This window comes from Triturus cristatus, chromosome 2_2 (genome assembly GCF_964204655.1).
Source record: "Triturus cristatus chromosome 2_2, aTriCri1.1, whole genome shotgun sequence".
In the NCBI taxonomy this organism is placed as follows: domain Eukaryota; kingdom Metazoa; phylum Chordata; class Amphibia; order Caudata; family Salamandridae; genus Triturus; species Triturus cristatus.
Genome location: NC_140582.1, coordinates 89,624,451 through 89,647,038, shown reverse-complemented (window position 1 = coordinate 89,647,038; position 22,588 = coordinate 89,624,451). Strand labels below are relative to the sequence as shown.

Here is a 22,588-nt window from a genome sequence, read left to right as displayed (position 1 = left end):
TATTTCACATTGTTTCCAAGGCATATACAGTACATCAGTAAACAAGCATTGGCATAGCCAATAGGTCTCGCCTTTGGGACATTATGTGTTTAGCCAGAACTTTTGGCTATGTTGTAGAGCATTGTAGCTGCTGTGCATTATGTTGAAAAGTTATAATAAAAAGTGTTAAGCATTTTGTTACCTCTATACAAACGAAGACGACATTATATACAACTGAAAACCCTGATTAAAAAAAGATTTTAACATAAAAAAAATTGTCTACTTTTTTTGTACTTGCACTGCTGGCAACTTCTTCCTGCCTGTTCTCATGCTGGTTTGTTACAATTCTTTTGTTATGGGGGAGCGGGACATAAATAACGGGGGAGTGGATGTTGGAAAACAGTAAATTCATTAGAACACGAGCAGCGGACGGACACTAGGGGAGAATCAACAGATGCCAGATTCCAAGGGCAGACTGAAGTGATGCTTAGGTGGTGCGCTGATGCAAAATGGTGGTGGTGAATGATGTTTGGTGCTTAGGTGGTGACACTATATGGTGTGGATTGGAGGTACGTTGTGGATTGTGGAGTTGAAATATGTTGTTTGGTGTGTAATTATGCGGTGTGTATTGGAAATGTGTGGAGTTGAATTGTGTGGCCTGGAACTGTGGTGTTGAATGAAATTATGCTTAGTGAAATTGTGTCATGGTGTGGAGTGCATTTTGCATTAAGTGCAATGTAATTATGTAGCATATAATTATGTGTCACTGAGTGGTATTGTATGGAGTGTATGTTGCATTCAGTAGAGTGTAATTATGTGGCACTGAGTGGTATTTGGAGTGTATGGTGCATTGAGTGCAGTGTAGCTATGTAACATAATTATGAGGCACTGAGTGATATTATGTGGAGTGTATTTATGTTGCATTGAGTAGAGTGTAAGTATGAGGCATGTAACTATATGGCACTGAGTGGTATTATGTGGAGTGTATTTATGTTGCATTGAGTAGAGTGTAATTATGTGGTGTGTAATTATGTGGCACTGAGTGGTATTATGGGGAGTGTATGTTGTATTCAATAGAGCAACTGTGTGGCGTGTAATTATGTGGCACTGAGTGGTATTATTTGGAGTGTATGTTGCATTGAGTGCAGTGTAATTATGTAGCATATAATTATGTGGCACTGAGTGGTACTGTGTGGAGTGTATGAAAGAGAAAGCCAGAGACAGATCGTGGGAGGTTGCGAGTGTCAGTCGCTGGTAGGATGGGGGGGGGGGGGGGTAGATTGGGACAGGGATAGATACTGATGTGCTGGGATGAGTGGGGGAGAGAGACCATGGGAGGGCGAGGGTACCAGACACTGGTAGGGTGAAAGAGGTAGATTGGGACAGGGATAGATATTGATGGCCAGAGATAGGCAGGAGGGGGGCTTCGGAGGCCGGGAGTACCTATGCTGGGTGCGAGAGGCGCACTGAATGAATATACAAGCTTCTATAGGAAGGAAGAGAGCGACATGCACGTGGGATGCCGCGAGTGTCATGCACACCCCCTCACACTGTCCCACTTGCTATCGGCAGGGTACGCCGTCGGTGGCTCTTTGTCCCGGCTCACGCAGCCTGCACGCTGCCCTCCGACGCCAAGGTCACCCCGGCAGTGCGGAGATAAAGCAGGTGTCAAAGATAGGCGAGCCCTCTGCCCGCCTTTCCGCTGCAGGCCCTGCCCACCCCGAGGAGGCCTCGATGGCTCCAGGCAGGCACGACAGACGTGTCTGCCACAACGGAGGCTTTCGATTCTCGCATGAAGCGCTTGGAGAGCAGCAAGGCAAGGGCGAGGCGCTGGCCTCGCTGCTGGAACAGCAAAGGGTACAGGCCAGGGACTGGAGCGCACAGTGAGGGCTGTCTGCAGGCTCGAGGCGCTGCAGGGCAGGACTGAAGCGCACAGTGAGGGCTGTCTGCAGGCACGAGGCGTAGCAGGGTAGGGCTCAGGTGCGCTGGCCTCACTGCTGGAACAGCAAAGGGTGCAGGCCAGGGACTGACGCGCACAGTGAGGGCCGTCTGCAGGCTCGAGGTGCTGCAGGGCAGAACTGAAGCGCACAGTGAGGGCTGTCTGCAGGCTCGAGGCGCTGCAGGGCAGGACTGAAGGGCACAGTAAGGGCTGTCTGTAGGCATGAGGTGCAGCAGGGCAGGACTGAAGCTCACAGAGGGCTGTCTGCAGGCACGAGGCACTGCAGACATGAGGCACTGCAGGGTAGGACTCTGGTGCAGTGGCAGAGCGTTGTTTGCCGGGGGCATTGGATCACTTTTGCGCGAGCACCAGTCACACTCCATATGTCACGTTTATTTGTAGGCTCGGGAAAATTCAGTGATTTGCCCAGAATCACAGGATGTTGAGCCGACGCTGAGACTCGAACCTGATTCCCCAGTTCTGAAGTCGGCATCTCTGGCCCCGACGCCACATCCTCAGCCTGTGCGTTCCTCCCACGTCAGGAACATCAAGAGGACTGCACTTGGGGTGCACTGCAGCCATGTGTGCAGGCCCCCAGCACGGGGAAAGCTAGATTGTTGCTGGCAGAGCAGTGTGGACCACAGCACCAGAGTACCCAGATGTAACAGATACCTGCTTTTGGGAACGACTCCCCCCTCGGATGTAATAAACTGAAGAGCTGCAGCAAACAGAGAAACGCACAAAAGGTTTACCTTCATTCACTCCAAGATCCAGACAGGACAATAATTTTGAATAGGCCACTGTCAGTTTCTGTAAGCCCATCCCAGTTCTTGCGATCAATACAGCATCATCTGCGTAAAGCAGAATTGGAAGAGGTACTGCATTTAAGGTTGGTAGATTTTTTGTTACTCCAATCACAGTTTCCTGTATACTATTGGTATAAAGTGAAAACAGAAAAGAAGCAAGGTCACATCCCTGCCTTACCCCCCGTTTTAAATAGCCTAGTGCATTCCCCATGCCTATCATACCGAACAAAAGCAGTAGCCTTGGCACACATTTGACAAATCAAAACAATTATTGGTGAGTCAATGCCCATTTCCTCCATGATGGCCCACAGTTTGGGTTGGGAAACACAATCAAAAGTGGCAACAGATCCATAAAGGCCATATATATTTTTCGGATGGAACCGCTGTGTATTTTGCTAAAATTAGAAGTAAGTAAAGACATTGATCGATTGTTCCCTTGCCTTTTTGGAAACCATATTGCACTAGTAGTAAATGTTCTTCTCTGTGACCCACGACTCCAATCTGTTCAACAGAAGTCGCCCCAACAATTTTGCAGTACTTTCTAAAAGGGAGATAGGTCTATACATTTTTGGATAAGACCTATTCCCCTTTTTAAAAATTGGAACTATTACAGATGTATTCCAAGAAGCTGGGGGTCCCACTTTACTTATAATAATAAAAATATCTGTTAAAAAAGGAATCCAGATGTCTTAGTAGGTGAGAAAAAAATCTATCGGGACCCCGTCCAGGCCTGGAGCTTTTAAAGGGGTACATTGTGCCAAGAGCCCAGCTCCGCTTTTAAATATCGAATTTCCAGGGTCCCTTTAAGAGGATTCTGCGAAACAGTATTACAGGGTTCCAGGAACTCAACGCCTTCTCCAAAGATTTGCTCAAAATGGGCCACCCAGCTTTCCTCCCCCACATGAGTATCTAAAGTGGGATCAGACACCTCTTTCAAAAATGGTTCTTCTATTACTCTCTAAAAATCCCTTGGGTTATTTGTCTATGCTGCCCTAGACAGGTTCTCCTATGCTTCCTCCAACAGCCCTCTAATCCTATCTATTCAAACCATACTATATTCTGTAAGTAGGGTAATTATCAGATTTTGATCTCTTGGAGTGAGATCAAAATCTCACTCCAAGAGTAAGTGCTTCATGCTGGTTTTTAGGGCTTTCGAACAAGTCTTGTCGAACCAACCCACTGACGTATTATTGTGAGATTAAGTCTTCCGAAAAAGGCTATCTTTGACCTCCCTCAGTATATCTATAAAGGCCGTCATTAGTTCCATCATATGACGAGCAGAATCATAACTGGGAAGAGTAAATTAGATTGTCCGTTCAATAAAAAAATGGGACTCCTGTCCTGCTAGAGCATCCAGTAGCGGCCCGGGGAGTGGGTGGGGTGAGGGAGGGGCAGGACGGGTGGTAGTAAACTCCAGCTAACGGCCGACCAGAGTAATGTAAACAAATAAATAAATAAAGCGAATTTCATTGCGCACGCTTAAACGCATTTGGCGTTTCAGCGTGCGCAACGAAATTCGTTTTATTTATTTGTTTACAATTGAAGCTTCAATTTTGGGGATATATCTCTTCTGCATGAAGGGGGCCTCTAGAGTGTCAAAAAGCAAACATTCATGTGGTCCTAAATGAAGCGTTAAAACAGCTTTAACTGCCTCTGCCCGGGCTTCATTTCTAAACACTTTCTGACAGTGTGGAAGTAATGGTTAGGAGGAAGGTAGCACAGGCATGTAGAGTGCCTGTCTACACCCAACATTTTGCCATCACACAGGCTGCATTATTTGCGTTGAACCTATATTATTCAGAGAAGGGAAAAGGTCCACGTTTATCTCTGAAAAAGAAATCCCATTAAAGCTAAATACTGGGAATTTCTCATGGGGGAAAAGAACACCCCTTGAAACCAATGAAATGATGACTAACATGAAGGGTGTTCCTAGATCCCACTTTGTCCAGTCAGAAAAAAAAACTAATGTAAAATAGCTACCTAGGGGCTGACCTCTTTACACCAAGGTAAGCAATGCTCACTATAGTGGGAGGCTTACAAAAACATGCACTGACTTTGGTTCCTTTATTCTCACTTTATACATTTCTTATTTTTTGTTCCAAACATTTTATTGATTCTTAGTGCAGTACAAAAAGACAAAGATTCTCCAGTCAGATCACAACAGTACAGTTTGTTTACCAGTGTTCAGGAGCATAAATACAAAATTGCAAGAGTACATGCACACCCATACAGTGTGAAACAAAAAGAAAGAATAAGATGGAATAGAAGAGAGAGAGAGAAAGGGAAACGAGAGGAGACCTGAGAAAGGATAAAGAGAGACACGATGTAGTGCGCTACCGCCACAAGTATGACATCGCCTGACCAGCGTAACTGGAGTCGGGCACAGGGCAAGATCAATGGGCTGTTACTCTAGATTATTTATAAAAGTGCCAAAGGTTCCCCAGACATGCATAGATGGGACTGGTTTGCAAGTGTGATGTGGTTGGGCAGTGAGTGTGTGCTCTATATGTGCCTCACCAAGCATGTTAAGAGACATTTTTGAAGACTTTCCAATTGATAAAAATGACTTTAAAGGCAATGGTGGTCAACATTTCAAAGAGCATGAGATCGGTGAGCGTGAGGGATTTCCCATTCGCATGTGGACGAAGAGCGATTTCCAGAAAGTCCAAAAAGACAATAGTGTTGAATACTTTACATAATTGGGTTGCTATATCTTTTTAGTATGAAGTAAGATAGGAGTATGAAAAGAACATATGTCCCACATCACCACGCATTGTTCATCAGGACTTGCAGATATCCTTATCCTTCAGTTTCAGTTTAAAAGATTTACTAGTGGTCCAGTATAGCGAGTGGAGTAGATAGAAGTTCGTTTGTAGCAGCAAAGGAACACGTTTGCCTTGAAGCAGGGAGGAGCCTATCTTAACCCAGGAGTATTACCCATGGAGTTATACCCTTGCCAATAAAGTAACTAGCCCATTTGGTTTCCTGGCTAAATGTTGGTATGGCGAAGCCTTCATGAATTATTTTAGAGACCTTGGAGGCTTACATGCCCACCTGATTGGAGTAGCAAAAAAAGGCGTGAAGTGAAACGGGCCCAGTTTAGAAATTCTTGCCTTGAGCTTCAGGAAATAATAAAAATCCAAGTTAAGTAATGAATACTTCCCTTGTAAAGCCATAGAAGAGAGGGGCTCCTTGTCCATGTATAACTCTGAGACAAGAGCAATACCCCTTTTGGCCTATACCATGTCCAAAGCCGAGGGGGTAGACATCAAGAGCTTTGTATTTTTCCATAAAGAAGTGGAAAGGGATTTATTAATGTTGGGGGCCAGAAGCTTGTCTAAAACTAGAAGGGATTTAATTGTGTCGTTTCTAATGGCATGGGAATGGGCAAAATTGTGGTGGGGCATAGTCAAAGTCGTTGATAATGGAATTGGGTAGCTAATATATCTTTCAATCTGAAGTCAAGGCGGGACATCATATTTTAAACTTGTTCTGGCTCTTTTGTTACTTCCAAGAAACCTAGAGCAAATGTTGTCTACTGTGTAGAAGAAAGAGATAGATAGACAAATTAAGGACATACTAGACAGAAAATTGATTAAGGTGTCATCACCATCCTCAGTGTCCAACCTTCACCGCCATTATATAAATTTGGGGGAAGAGGCTAATCGGAGGTCTTTAATTTTATTGTTTTGCTTTCGTTCTGGATACTGATTCGGCCACATTACTACAGAACCAGGTGCCCAAATATTTAATGATTTTAGGTTGTCTCCGAAACAGGGAGGTACCCAGACAGGTGGAGGTACAGTGGACATTAAGAGGCATTGCTTCAGTGTTTTTGCTATTTAAAGAGCACCCTGAAAAAAGGAGAACTTATTGATTATATCCAATATGGTAGGAATAGCCACATCCGGTTTTTCAGAGAAGATTAAAATGTCATCCGCATAAGCAGCAGTTCTAAAGAGCATATCCCCAATCCCCATCCCTTAAATGTCTGCAGACATATTCACATCAAAATCAGAGGGTCAACAGCCAATAAAAAGAGCAGAGGTGACAGTGGGCGACCTTGATGAATGCCCTGCCAGAGTGGAACCTAGGAGGATGGCTCCCCATTGACTTTGATTCCTGTAATAGGCTTGGCATGACCATTTCGATATATGTTTCAACCCCGAGATTGCACCTCGTTAGTACAGCCTCTAGAAAAGGCCAGGAAACCTTACTGAAGGCCTTCACTGTACACAGAGCTATGGCAGCAGCAGCGGGAGCTTGCATAAGGGATGTTTATCAATAACATGGCAGAACAATTGAATGTTATCACTTGCTAGCCTGCCATTGACAAAACCCGTCTGAGAGGGTTGAATTAGCTTTGTCATTAAAAGAGCGAGTCGGGATGCTAATATTTTGCCATAAATTTGTGTTTACATGTTTATTAAAGAAATCGGTCAACACTTTTTGGGGATCGGAAGGATCCTTTCTCTCTTTAGGGATTAATACAGTGGTGGCTTCTGCAGCAGTACCTGAATCTTCCCTCGTGGATGCAAAGTTGTTAAGCACATTCTCTAATGGGACCATCTTTGCAGGATCAAAGGTTTGTTAAAAAATAATGGGGGAGGCATCCTGTCCTGGTGCCTTCCCAGACGGAATGAGCTTAATCACTTCCCGGATCACTCTCTGCTCTATTCATATTATCTCTGTTAAAGAAAATACGAATTAATAGGGACTGAAGAAACTGTAAGCAGATATCCTTGGGAGTTTATATAGAGGGATAAAATAGCTTGGTTTAAACTATCTGGAAGATGGTGAGAATATCACTCGTTTTGGTGGAACCTGAGGGGTCTTTAATATTAGAAATCAATGTGGAGTTCCTCTTGAATGATTAGTAGGCAACAAGTGTTTTCCCCGCTTTAATTAAAAAGAGTAATTATTCACCTTTCTGTGCCTTGACCCACAAACGTGCGCGTTTACTCATAATTTTATAATGTATTTAATTGTCTTTAGACGTGTCAGGACAGAAGGGTCTTTCGAACTTCTGAATAGAATTTCATTGTTTTTGATATCCAGCCTCAACTTGTCTAGGGAGATGCTAATTTCTTTATTTTTCTTAGACATACAGCTTATTACTTGCCCGTGAAAAAAGCATCTTAAGGGTATCCCAAAGCGTTACTGGAGAAGAAACAGAGGAAGAGTTGTCTTCTGAGAACAATGCTAACTCTTTGCCTAATTTCCGTACATGCGCTACGTTCTCTATAAATTGGGTAATCATTTGCCATGATTGGGTTTTAGCCTGAGGGGGCAGAATCCTAAATGAGATTGGCCGCATGACTTACAGCTTATTACCTAGCCGTGAAAAAAGCATTTCAGGGTATTCCAAAGAGTAGTAACTGGAGAAGAGACCGAGGAAGAGTTGAGTTCTAAGACCAATGCTAACTCTTGGCTTAATTCCCGTGCATGTGCTTCATTCTCTTGAATTTCGGTAATCATTTGCCACAAGCGGGTTTTAGTCTGAGGGGCAGAATCCTAAGAGAAAGAGAGATAGCTGCATGATCAGAGATGGTGATGGGTTTGATTGCCGAAGAGCAGGTGTCTTGTAACAGTGAATTATCAAACTAATTGTAATCAATTCCGGAGAAAGGTTAAGTCATTACCTGTAGGATAATGCAGCCTCCATACATCTGCTAGTGCATGCGCTGTGCAGAGTGAGCGCTTTGCTTTATGGACTCTGCATTTAAATGCTGAATTCCTAGCTAAAATAGTATCCATTTGAAAATTAAAGTCCCCTCCCAATATGATACAGGCCCTCGCGGGAAGCAGTGTTGTTTTGATGGCTAATTTTGACTCGAAGGCAGGGTCGCCAGTGTTTAGAGTGTATATGTTTATTGTAACCCCTTCAGAGTTTCCTGCTTGAAGTCGGGTAATCAGCCATCAGTCACTGTCATCCTGGTCAGTGGTAATGCTTGAAAGGCTAGAATTTCTGGATATTACGGTAACTACTCAATTTTTCTTAGACATTGCTTGGAAGAAGGAAAGGTCATGTACCCAACTATTGTGCATATAAAGAGCTTCTTAGTAGCCAATCTTTGTTTGCCTTAGAAATACTATGTCCCCCTTCAGTGAGCGGCAATAATCCGAGATCTTCCTGCACTTCACAGGATCGTTAAGCCCATTTGTGTTTAGAGAAACAACTTTTAGAGTAGACATAGGTCAGGTGGATAGGGTCGTGATGAACTATTTGGTGCAAGTAGTGATCGCGGGTTAAGTAGCAACTAGTAGGGGGGATGCACAGTAGAGGGTACATTGGCCCAGAAGAAGAGAAAGATTGTAAAGATAAAGAAGAAAAGACATGGTTAAAGCCAAACAACATGAAGACTACCTAAAAGGTGGGTGAAGCATCTAAAGGAGAGAAAGAGCCCCCCCTCCAACCAACACTTACAGAGTAAAATAGGTTAACTGTCTAGTTAAACGACAACATAGTGATCCAATAGAAAGGGGAACAACATCTGAAAGTAACCAGCTGCATGAATCCCCTCATACTAGAATCATTACTCATGCAACAAATAGTTTAAAGAAGACGGCTGAGATAACATATAGACAGCACTATGTCTAAAGTCGAACCACAAGAATCCATACCCTAAGCCTATAGCAACTACAAAACAGTCACACAGATGAAGCCAGTCCTCTAACGAGCATTGTAGAAAATTGGGGTGAAACAGCAAAAAAAAAAAAGAAAACACATTAGTAATAGTGCATAGATATACGAGTAAACTAAGCAAACCAGACCACAGTCTAAGATATATCCAAGAGGACCATTGTGACAGAAAAAGCAGGGCCTGCACTCTGGGCTACAGAATGTCCTGGTAGTTTGAGACTGCCACAAGGCAAGAGAGACGGCCCCAAGATTAGGTCTAAACCAACAGTGAAGCCAGGACATGAGCCCCCTGTCAGCTCAACCTAATAGATGCACAATAAAGAATAGTAATAGGCTTAAGGGTAGAAAAAGCAATTATGCATATGGTTGGACTTGGCCCTTTTTGCAGGGTCATCCCTGAACTTTTTGCCTTCTTCCTGGTATTTTTTCTGACCTGGTGTTGGTGGTTTTAGGACTCTGGGCACTTTATCACTGCTGTCCAGTGTAAAGTGGATGTGCTCTCTATGATAAAACGTGGTAAGATTGGTCTACACCTGTTTGGCTAATTTAATTTACCTGTCAGTCCCTTGTAAAGCGGTATCCCAGATACCCAGGGCCAGTAAATTAAATGCTACTGGTGGGCTTGCAGCGCTGATTGCGCCACCCACCAAAGTAGCCTTTCAAACCTGTCTCAGGCCTCTGCCATTGCAGGGCCTGCGCACGCAGTTTACTGCCGCAGTGATGTGGCACATAAAGTGGGTGCCACGTCTGTGACTCTCCTTTTACTACATATCAGTCACCCCTACGGTAGGCCTTAGCTAGCCCTATGGCAGGGTGCATTGTAGTTAAAAGGTAGGACATGTGCCTTAACTGTGTGGCATGTCCTGGAGTGACAAACAGCCATTTTGGTTTCTCACTGCTGTGAGGCTGCCCTCTCATAGGAATGCATTGGAGATTCCCTGATAAGTGTTTCAGTGGTAATTCCTGATATGAGAGGAGCAGCGTCACCCAGACCATACACACAGCGAGAGACGATAGGTTTCCTAGTTGACAGCAGCACGGGGTGGGAGGGGGGATTGTTGGGTAAGTTGGGGGGAGAGACACTGAATCAGCATACGAGGACCAATACACTCATAAGACTGAAGTCCTAAGATATGCTTGCAAAATAACAAGGTATACAACAAGCAGATAGAACAGATGTAACCTAGCTAAGTAACCTTTGACTAGAATGCTATTACCAGTGACATGAGAATAATAGTTGTATTGTGAATGTCTAGAAAGAACTAAAAATACCAATAAAGTCTGTTTAAAAACAAAAATGAGAGGAGCAGCGTGATCAAGTTTGGTATGTTTGGAATAGTGGTATTAAATGCTGCGTAATGGGGTGCGCAAATTTATTGTCACTATTTTATTGATGCCACTTTGAGAATTTGGCATTTCTGTGTGCTATGTGTCTTTGTGCCTGCCTGATGTGTATTGCATGTTTGGCTCTGGAGTATCAGGGGCTGGGGAGGTGCCGTGGCTCCAGAGGGGCTGGGTGAGTCAGCGCTAGGCTGAATAGGCAGATCTGCATTTGGAATAGTGGGAGGAGTAGCCCCTGACCCTGAATAAGTCTGTGCCTGCCTTGTACAATGCTGGCTCCGCAAGCCCTGTGCCCGGGCAGAACAAAGACCCGGCTGGTATAAATATTGGGGCTGTGACCCCATGTAAGGTGCTGTTGGTGCTTACTTGGATCTGCAGGACGGACCCTGCCAGGAGGTACCGCCTTGGGGCCCAGCTGCTGTCTTATGCTGGGAGGCCCTGCACGCTGAGCTGCCTGTGCCCAGCGTCCGGAATTGTTAAGGCTTGTGCATTTGAGGATCGTTTTACAGCGCGCTTCGAGAGTGCTTTCAATTCCGTAGCCCAAGGAAGATGTTTACTCTGTGAGGGAGTCGGGCGAGGAGTGCTTTTTGCCCTGCAGCATGGGCAGCACAGTCCTCTCCTCCGGGGCTTAAAACAACGGGAGGGGGAAGCTGAAAGGAGCAAAGCGCTCTCTCCCCTCCGGCCGAATTGTCTGCTTTTTTTTTGTAGAAAGTCCGCCAGCCGGGGCTCAGTTACGTGGCCACAGGCCGCAAGGCCGTGTCCAAGCAACTAGAAATCCCAGCCGGGGAATTCCTTCTAAGTCAGGCGGCAGGAGCCTGACCGTGGGCGGGCCCGGCCGGAGAAAGAAGAGGCCGCCGGACGTCAAGCCAGGTCTACACCTGGTTTTGGGCAGGGCCCACTGCCACGAGCAGAGTCAGGATGACGGAAGCTTTGCTCCGTAGGGAAAGGCCAGCCCCATTTCCCCAGCGAGGGAGGTTCGACCGCAGAGTAAGCTGCCGGAGGGGTGGGGTGAGCAGCGAACTTCACGGGGCCCATGAAACGCTCTCCGAGGAGACTGGGTGAGTGCCTTGAAGGACGGGGTGCCTCTTATCCCAGCTGCGCTGTCCTTTTTCCGGCCCCAGGGACCATTAGCAAACCTCGCTTGGGTGTGGAGTGAGCACTGAAGTTATGCCGTCATTTGTTACCATATGTGCAGCTGCGCCGCAGGGTCGCGGGCAGCTGCGCGCTTTCCAATCTCGGGGGCAATATTCATTCTAAGGTGGCATTGCGGGTCGATCCCAAGACGGGCCCCCCGCTTGGGAATGTGCTGACTTGGGGGCAACTTCCCTGGGTGTACGAGAATCCCAGTTGTGGGCACGCAGAGGCTGCAGTACCCAGTCTCCATGTGAGGAGCCCTATGATATATAGAAAACGAGCACAGGAGCACTATCTTAGGTTTCTGCTGCTGATGAGGCTTAGAACCCAAGGTGGGCCTGATGTAATGATTATGTTTCACAAAATATGCTACCCTAAGTCATGCTATGTGTTTATGCCTAAGGTGAATGCACAATGTGTTTATGCCTAATGTGAATGCGTAATTTGGCTTATGCTAAGGGCCTATACCAGTGGTTACTGGTTGTTTTATTACTTACCTGTTCTCATGGTTCTGACAGTGGCCCGATTGGCCCTGTCATGTATATAATCCCCTGTAAAGTGATACCCAAGTGCCAGATGGCCAAGTGTACATTTGTGATTATGTTCTAATGTGTTTTATAGATAATACAAGCGCTATTTTTACATAACCTTGGGTGGAGTTTCTTTTGTGGTGTACCTAGTGTGTCGCTGATGTGTATGTGTTGGGCAAATGCTTTACACATTGCCTCTGGGATAAGCTTGACTGCTCGTGCCAAGCTACCAAGGGGGGTGAGCAGGGGTTATCTTCAGCGTGTAACTCCCTTGCCCTGACTAGAGTGGGGGTTTCTGCCTGGCTTAGGCGCTTGCCCTAGCCAACCGGAAATCCCACTTCTAACACATACATGATCATGACAATGAGAAACTGAAAGGAGGTTAAAACATTAGAGCACAGTATGTCATCCTCAGAATCATGGTGGAACCACAGGCCAGAGGCCTGGAATTGCAGTAAGTGGACTGATGCGGACAATGAGGCAAGAAAGAAATAACCACAAACTACTTATAAAGTCCATTGGAGGACTGATTTGACCGGAATATCCAAACCTGCAGTAAGAACAGGTATGTTAAATGGTAGGCAAAAATATATCAGTTGTCAGGTTCCAGGAAATTCATCATCCACTATCACAGGGACTCCAAACCAGAGCAGCGGGGAAAGATATACAGAAGAAGGGTCAAATTTCCCGCCGTCTTGAGAATAGATAAGTAGAAAAGGCTGATGAAGGTCACAGAAGACACACCCACATCAACCAGATCAGGCGGGCTTGTCATTGCTTGCCTCCATCTTTGACGCAAAACTATTGTCAAGAAAGGTTATCAGTTCCGCACATTCCAAAAAATGCGTGCTCTGTCTTTGAAGACAATCCTGAACTTGGATGGGCCCACAAAGGAGTACTGGATTGCTCAGTCTTCAAGGGTTTTCCTCAGAGCCAATAAGCCCTTCCTACTGGTGACTGCATCCCTTGCAAAGTCCTGAGAGATGGCTATTCCGGTGCCCTTTCATCGGAGTGACTTGACTTTCCCCATGCGTGCCCTAATCAACACAGTATGTTGGTGTGAAAGGGGATTAAAGATTAGAACTCGAGGTGCTGTAGCAGCCTTGGTTTGTTTTGTGAGTGGGTATCCGGTAGGCGCGTTCTAATACAAAGTCTCAGTCAAAGGGAAGGGCCAGGAATGTCAGAAGCCACTTTTCCAGAAAAATAACCACAGAGGGGGCATCCGAATCTACATCTTCAAAGAGACCAATAATACAAAGATTGCTATGCCTGTTGCGGTCCTCCAAATAGGTAATTTTCCATATAAGCGTGATCATCATTATAGATGATCTGGCTAGGCTCTTATGTTGAGCAGATATACAGTCTTTTGTCATCCCAATTCTAGATTCTGCATTGGCTATCCGAAGATTAAGGTCCTTAAGATCTATGTGAATCCCACAGACCTCCACTTGTAAGAGATCAGTATTTGTTTTTGGTGCTGTGAGCCATGTCATGGACTTCGTTGAGTTTGCCCATGATTGCCTATAAGAAGTTCAGTTGTCGTGTTTTTCGTTTATGGTATTCTGGGAGAGGGGGTTCGTGTTTTGCTCTTTTAAGGCTGCCCTTTCCGTCTTTCCCTTCCTTCTCCTTGTGGTCTTTCGAGTCCGCCATAGTCAGCCCTTAAGACATTAAGACACTAAAATAAACACTCCGCTTCAATTATGACCAAGAGCACACAGGAGTGACCCAGTCCTCATTCCAAACCGGCATAGTGGGGCCAAGCCACACACTGGGAGTTTGGGATCGTAGTCTAATGAACAGTGTTGCTTAGGACCAATGTTGCTCATAGGATGTAGGGGAAATCGGCATACCTAGGGTCCATTCAGCAACAGGTTTGAGTGCAGTAATCTGACTGTATCAGAGAAGAGTTTACCAGGAAAGACATCAAGTCTCCATGACCCGAGATTGTGGTTGTTTGAGTGGTACCTTATAGTCTCGGTGGTCCCATCATCACAAGCCTTCTTTGATGTCTTTGTACAAAAAAGGAGATGCCCATGCTTTACAATATGTCTGTATCAATTATTTCTCACTTCATTGCGAGCTAACCCTTTTAATTATCGAGCCGAACTTTTACCCTCTGGGTTTACATATTTTACCAATATTTCGGAGAGTTGAAGGTATACTGTAGTTATATTCAAATTACAATTCTAGGTAGCACATAGTGGCATCTTACCTGATTGATGACATACACCCCATAATCGAGTTGTTGTCGCTGCAGGATGGGGTGCAAATAATGCAGCCAGTATTTCAAGTGCTCCTCACGATTTCTGAAGGGAATAATGAGGGCTACTTTCTGAACAGCTCTGCAGTTCTTTGGAGTAAAGCGTCCGCCTTCCCGGACTTCTGGGTTCGACTTCCTATCTTCTTCCATATTCACTGGTTTAGAAAACTCAATCAGGAGCGGGCCGACTGAAAATAAACAAAACACGCTTTAATAATGGGGTTCACTGCTCAAAATACATCCTTCTTCACTCGCACTAAAATGAGCACATTTCCAAAGCAAGCTGTACAGAAGCGGAGAGGAATTGCACAATCACAAATACACCAAAAGTGTCACGCATCTAGTGGAGTCTTCAAATTGGTAAGGAGAAAAAACAAGTATTGCCAAAGCCAGTAGGTCCCGCCTATGCAAGAGCTATTGGTTTTGCCAATAAGATGTAGCCATGTTGTAAGCTAACATGACTGCTGTACAGCATGGCCAAAACTTAGGTGGGTACAGGAGAGTGGCGTGAAGTTGAGTGTCATAAAGTGGAGTAGAATGGAGTGTTATGGAGTGGCATAGAGAGCTGTGGAGTGGCATAGAGTTGAGTGACGTGGAGTGGCATGGAGTGGCGTAGAGTGGAGTTGTGTAGAGTGGTGTGGAGTATCGTGAAGGGAGTAGAATGGCATAGAGTGGAAGGGCGTAGAGTGGAGTAGAGTTGAGTGGGGTAGAGTGAAGTAGAGTGTCGTAGAGTGGAGTGGCATAGAGTGTCATGGAGTGGTGTGGAACAGAGTAGAGTGATGTAGAGGGTATAGTGGAGCGTAGAGTATTGTAGGGTAGAGTGGCGCAGAGCAGAGTTGATTCTCGTAGAGTGGCATAGAGTAGAGTAGTGTAGGAGAGTGGAATGGCATAGAGTGGCATAGAGTGGAGTAGAGTGTTGTAGACTGGAGTGTCCTAGAGTGGAGTAGATTGAAGTAGAGTTTAATGAAGTACAGCGTCAGAGTGGAGTATCATAAAGTGGAGTGTCGTAGAGTGGAGTGGAGTAGAGTGGCCTCGAGTGGCGCGGCATAAAGTACAGTGCTGCAGAGTAGATTAGCATGGAGTACTGTGTATTAGAGTGCATTAGTGTCGAGTAAAGTGGTGTCGTTTGCATTGACGTAGACTGCAGTGGTGCAGAGCAGATTGTTCCAGAGTAGAGTGAAGTGGTGCAGGGAAGAGTGGAGTGGTGCAGGGTAGAGTGCAGAGTGGAGTGGTGCAGGGTAGAGTGCAGAGGTGTAGTGCAGTTGCATAGAGTGCAGTGGTGTAGAGTAGAGTGGATTAGAGTGCAGTGGAGTGGCGTAGAGTGGAGTCTTGTAGAGTAGAGAGGAGTAGCTTAGACTGGAGTGGTGTAGAGTGCAGTGACGAAGAGTGCAGTGGTGCATTGCAGAGTGGGGTAGCGTGCTCTGGCATAGAGTAGAGGGATGTAGAGTAAAGTCGAGTAGAGAGCAGTGTCAGAGTGCAGTGGTGCACAGTAGATTGGAGTGGCATAGATTGGATTTACATGGAGTGTAATGGCGTAGATTATAGTGACGTAGAGTGCATTGGTGGTAGAATGCATTGGCGTAGAGTGCAGTAGAGTGGTATAGAGTAGAGTGGTGCAGAGTACAGTGAGGTGACAGAGTGAAGTGGAGCAAAGTAGAGTGGCTTAGATTAGAATGGCATAGAGTCCAGTGGCAGGGAGTCTAGTGTTGCAGAGTAGAGTGTTGTAGAGTGCAGTAGTGTAGAGTGCAATGTTGTAGAGTGCAGTGGTGTAGAGTGTTGCAGAGTAGAATATTGTGGCGTACAGTGCAGTTGCGCAGAGTGGATTGGTGTAGAGTGCAATGGAGTAGAGTGCATTGGGTTTGAATGCAGTGGCATAGAGTGCAGTGTCAGAGTGCAGAAGCATAGAATAGAGTGGCAGGGTAGATTGTAGTCGCGTAGAGTGGAAAGAGCAGAGTAGAATAGAGTGGTGTAGAGTGCAGTGTCAGAGTAGAGCGTCGCAGAGTTCAGTGTTGTAGAGTGCAGTAGTGCACGGTAGATTAGAGTGGTTTTAAAGTGTATTGGTGTAGAATGGAGAGATATAGAGTGTAGTGGCGTACATACATTGGGGTAGAGTACAGAAGAGAAGCATAGAGTAGAGTCCGGTGGTGAAGAGTAGAGTGGCGTAGAGTTTAGTGGCGGCAGAGAGTGCAGTGTTGTAGAGGACTCTGCTTTTATTTTGTAATTTGCGAATAGTGCACAGAGGAATACCTCTAGGTACAGTATTAACGCCTTGTTATAAGAGTGAAGAAAACGTTCAGTGGCAATTTTCTCATTTATTCATGCCGACACAATAGGTTCTGGTGGAAGAGCACCTATTTTTTAAAGCCAAAAAACTGCGTCCTCTTCAGTCTTCAATGTGAAAAATAAAACCCCAAAATTTGTTTTACTAAATCTCCCTCCTCCTGCTTCCAAATATTGCCAGAAATGCTTAGTACTTAGGCATTGGTTGCGGTATCCTTAAAGTCAATGATACACACACGCTTTGTGTCTGTATATAAGTCACATGGAACTGTCATCAGAAATAACGCTATAATTATGATTATTGTAGCAAAATAAATGTCAAATGTATGTAAGGAGACCGCCCAGAAGGTGGAATTGAACCACTCTGTTGCTAAACAGCTACAGGTTTGAAGCCTGCACCCCAGACCACTGAGGTTCATCCGGGCAGGTTAAACAGTTATATGGTGACTTATATATAACAGGAAAATACAGAACACTTTATTAATAGGGTGAGCTCTATGAACTTTCGTAATCTATTTTCTTCACCCGTTTCTCAGTGCTAGCACGTCAATTTGTTTGAAGGTCTTTACCGCTTGAAGCTAAACGTTCAGGAGATAAACCTTAATTTATGGAAATTAGAACAAGGGTTTCTGGGTAAATGAGACCAGTCTGCTGCCTGCTTTTCTAACGTGATAAAAAAAAACAAAGCTACGAGGAGGACAACTTGCAATAGCAACCAGCAGCCGATGCATCACTTGAATAACCACATCACGAGTTAATCAAGCTCACGCAAAGGAAGTAGAAACGAAACAGTGAAAATGCTGCTCGTGTTCTCTCCCTCACAACATGCACAGTCCTTTCTAGTTCTACGTTTTAGAAGCGGCCGCTTGAAAAGATGTAAATTAAAAGAGCCACGTTGTATTACGACCACCTTAATTTGGCACCTCTGTTTGTTTTCCGTATTTTGTTTTGACAGAATATTGCTTTTCATAGTTTATTTGCTAAGCGTCAGGCGGAACCGAACTGGTTTCCGCCGTTGAAGTGCGAAAACGGAAGCAGGGCAGAGCAACTGGGGGGATTTGTTTAATATGCCAGTGAGCCCATGAAGCGGTGGGCGGGACTCCGAGAGAATGACGTTTGACGTGGGGGGTACTAATTGTCAGACAGTTGAATGAAAATACACGGGACATGTGCTGGTCTCTATTGCCTGTGCCTCTTCGGGGGGCGGGCAAAGAGAATCAGATGCGGACAGGTTGGGGGCGTGTGCATGGACTCCTCGCCCCCAATAGCTCGAATGCCTGCAATCGATTCTAAGGAGAAATGGTAAGCTATTGCGGTCGTCGGGTTTCTTCGAAAATTCGATTCTACCCGAGCAGCCTCTGACTGAGATCCGCGAAGTTTAGAGTCCCTCTGGAAAGAAAATGGCCCCTGCATTCCGAGCATTCCTCGCCGCTTTACCTCCTGGGTTTAAGGTGTTGTGTGCGCGTCCTTAAATTACGACCCGGGGTTATTTATCTTTAATCCCAGCGCAGTGAAACATCGGAAAGGTTGTTGCTTAGCGAGTAAAATTAAAGAAGTCCTGGTTCCGTCAGCCCTTGCACAATGCAAGCTCAGAGTTTTTTTGGGTGACTTAATAAAATACTGCCTCTCAATTAATAGCTAAACGATGAGTGTTAGTGATAAAGCTGCTTAACTGTTTTGCACTTTGAAAAAACATATTTACCCGACTTAATACATTGGATGTTATTAGTTTCAAGAGTAAATGGCTAAGTTGGCCCCGCCAGCGTTCGACTATGGAACCTGGCCGCCTGAAAACGTGCTGTTCGGCAGGTGTGGTACTCTTGTCTGTCTTGATGGCTAAAATCCCCGAACCCGCTAACAGCTTGAATGTTTGGACATATTGTGGAAGGTTTGGGGGTTAACCAAAGGAGGGAAGCAATCCTCACTTGCCTGTTCTACTCCATGTACTACAGTAGAAAAGGGTTTGGTGTGACACAGCAGGGTCTCGATTCTTCTGCTGTATTGTTAATCCTCTCGAAAGGAATGCAGAACTGTCACGTCCTTAGGATTTGAACTCTTTGTTCCCTGCGCTTGCCCATTAAGATTTTCCCGTCAAATTCAGTGAGATTGAAGGCCTATCAATAAGGAGTGTAAGCCAGGTCTAAGACACGGTACATAAAGTACCCGACAATGCTTTATTAAATACGGAAAGCTTGTGTCTGCAGCTTGACACCAGTTTCTAACCCAGGAGGGGGAAGCGCAGCTTAACATGCTTGGGGATGTTGGACTCTGAATGTTTCACGTCTTGACCCATTATAGAACCAGAGTGCTGCATAGATCCCCTGCAGCCGACAGGTGTCTGCTTGGCATCTGATTATGAACTGTCGCCACAGACCAGGTGAGCTCCTGGATTATCGGAGTTTACTGTGTGCTTCCATTGCAGGCCTCATTGGCACATACTTTTTTCCCCAGTGGTCGTCTGGATAGACGTGTGGTTGTGAAGTTTAAGGGTCAGTTTTCAACCCAGTATGTACCTGCCCACAGGAGACTGGACCAGAATTAACAATGCTTGTTTTTCCAGTTTTGTTTTGCAAGCAAGGATTTTGAAGGTCATTTGGATGTGAATTCATGCAACCAACCTGTAGTGTACATCCTGGGCCTTTAAGAGCAGTACCTAATGTGGGGCTTCACCAAAGCTTTGAATACTTGTGCTCCAGTTGAGTCGGTAGAAATATGGCGTTTTTAGTGAAGTGGATGACCTTCAAGCGCTCCTAGGAGTTAATTGACGTTGGTTCTGTGGCCGAGAGTGTATGAGGGCATTTTAGGGATTTGCGAAAAAGCCACCTAATTACAAACAGAATTGCTTTAACTTAAACAAGGGCGAGACCTATTGCATTTTCAATGCTTGTTTTTTTTTATCTAAGTGAAGTTAATCAAACATACCCCCACCCCCTTTTTCATAAAACTTCGCTGAAGCAGTGTTTTGCGTAAAAGGCAATACGCAAATGTGGGCCACTTTTTTTGGTGTGCCCGGACCGATTTTTGATCCCAATTCAACCCTGCCCGGAATAGATACAATCCTCCGCTGCCACCCCAGCCTCTGCTCAGTCCGTCCAGGATTGCTGCCCTGCTCCCTGGAACAAATCATTTTCTCTGCGAGGGGTAGAGAAATACAATTTGCAAATGAGAAAAGCTTGGCTTTGCCTGCTCAATTTAGAAATAAAAAGTCCCTCATCGCTGATGAAAATGTTACCATGTCAAGGTTGAAACAAGTCTCTCAACACACGCAATAGTGTGTTAATACAAATGAGTGATCCAGTCGTCCTTACCACTTCCTCAGGGTTGTAATCCACAGTTGCACTCTGAAGTCAGTAGAATATATTCCCAGGCACACTCGCCAAGACAGAGGTTCCGGAACTTTTGGCCCAGACACGGTTCACTGGTTTTTATAGGTGACGACATGCCTATTTTGTATTCTGATAAATTGACACTGCTGCTACTCTTTTAAAATTGGGGATATATTCTATTGACTTCAGAGTGCAACTGTGGATTACAGCCCTGAGGAAATCGTAGGGTGACACACCCACTGATAAAACATATGTTGGCTGGCAGAGAAATCAAACCCAATTAAAGAAAGAATTGGAGAATATAAGGACGACTTAATGACTCATTTGTATTAACACACTATTGCATGTGCTGAGAGACTTGTTTCAATTATATTACCTATGTGTTAAGGGATGCAATGGATGACATCCCTCTCTTTTAGGCACCGCACCAATAACACACATTTTTCCAATATGTGTGTATTGTGTCCTGAGCGCCAAACCCTTTATTCTTACCCTAGCTCATAAACCATGTCAAGGTTATTCGGAAGTTTTTACAGAGTGGGAAACTTTGGTATAATATGAACAATAAATAACAATGCACCGCAAGCAGGGAGATGGAACCACCGATTTACGGGGAGGCTCTAACACATACGCAGCAATATTGACATACAGCAGATCTTGCCTGTTTCAGCAGCCCCGACCAGAGCACAACAGAGGGTCGTTTTTGGCTAGGGCCAAATGAAATTAAAGGAGTTTGCCTTAAAGGCACAAAGATTCTTAGAGGAGCAGTCTTTGCATGGCTCCATCAGCCCATGAGGGAACTGTCTTTTTGCACATGATGAATAAAAGTGAAGGCAGTGGGGGGCCCCTTTCTACCTCTCTTTAATAAAAGTGCCCGCCTCTGGGTGACGAGGGACTGTGCATGTTCAAAAGAATAATAAAAACAAGAGTTGTGCATGCAAAACCTTGAAAAAATTGTTTCACAAAAGCAGATGGAAACAGTACTTGGTCACCGGGAAACTGATACGAGAAGCACATGAGGTAGACACAAGGAACAACAGGAAACAGTATGCTACAGCCAATAGAAATGGGGGGAAAGTAAGTAGCAAGCACAGGAACCAATGTGCGCTACTAACTTTGCAAAGGGATTGGTTTCTGATGGTTTGCGGATTCGCCACCTGGAGCTAGCAGCACCTGCCAAGAAAAGAGCGGCGGTACGGGCGAGCAAATGAAGACGGATATATCCAACAGAGTGCAGTTATGCCAACCAGCCCATGAACGCTAATGGTGCACGTTAAGGTGCTAGCACGTTGTAAAACACCACTCACAACTTCCCTCAATTTCAAGAGAAAAACAGCACTCAAGAGGCTGGACAGGAATGCATTTTGGTTGTCAGACAGCCTTTGTCAACCTAAAAAAGGCACCATTTTGTGACCTTGATATCATTTTAACGTAATACAAACATAATAACCAAAATCATTTAACATTTTCGTTTGCAGCATATGGTAAATTGCATCTCAACGAGTGTCAAAGCATTCTTCACTTCGTCATCTCCAATGAGTGCAGAGTCACTGAAATTCTTTTTGCTGTCAAGTCTCATATTAAATGAATAAAAGCCCTCTAATGTTCCCACTTAGATTGATAGATTGCCAGTACTTGAAAACGCCTCTGTCACTATAACAGTATCTACACTAATTGCACTAATGCACTGGATTTATATACTCCTCGTTAAGTCCTTGTCCCAATAAACGCTTGAAATTCATCACTAGCACAAGAATACTGCCCAATACTTGTGATCAAATACCTTAAATGCTTAAAACACCCTAAATAGCTGAATCTGGTGTCACCCACCAATCACAGGCCCGAAGATCAACTTTTACTTGCAATGCTTCCGGTTCCAACAGCCAAATACTGGTGAATTAAGAAACCTTTGTCTCCAACTGCCACATTACTTAGTCATTACTTTCATTAGAATGTCACCATTGCTGCAGCGGAGGTATATTTTGCTGTAGTAAATAGCTCTCCTGAAAGACAAGGAGCAGATATTTGCCTCCTACAGGAGACTTGCCTTCTCCCCAAAGATTAGCACAGAATGTGGTCCAGAGCATTCTCTCAACAGTTTTTCTCTTCCACTCAGGACAAGAAAGCAGGGGTGGCTTTATTGGTGGCTAAACGCTTTACTGGGAAGGTGGGAGACAAGGTTGCGGAACTCAAAGGGCGGCTGCTAGCCTACAAGTTGTGGATAGGGGTCTTACCGCTGGCTGTGGGGGCGATCCATGCTTCCAACACTGGCCAGGAGAAGTTTCTCAAGGCAGCCCTGTCCGATGTCCTTGGGGATCAGGAGCTACGGGTACTTGTCAGAGGCGATCTA

The 22,588-nt window shown here is 45.1% G+C and overlaps 1 protein-coding gene and 1 non-coding gene across 2 annotated transcripts in view; both read right to left on the bottom strand.

Annotated features, from left to right (window-relative positions):
- B4GALT1 (beta-1,4-galactosyltransferase 1) overlaps positions 1-22,588 on the bottom strand; it is a 357,167-nt gene that overhangs the window by 148,772 nt on the left and 185,807 nt on the right. The window contains exon 2 of the mRNA XM_085641085.1: positions 14,585-14,820. Coding sequence (XP_085497211.1) covers positions 14,585-14,820 — 236 coding nt within the window. The remainder of the gene's footprint in view (positions 1-14,584; positions 14,821-22,588) is intronic.
- On the bottom strand, positions 17,251-17,337 carry TRNASTOP-UCA (transfer RNA opal suppressor (anticodon UCA)). Its single transcript has one exon. It is a non-coding gene; the product is annotated as a tRNA-Sec (tRNA).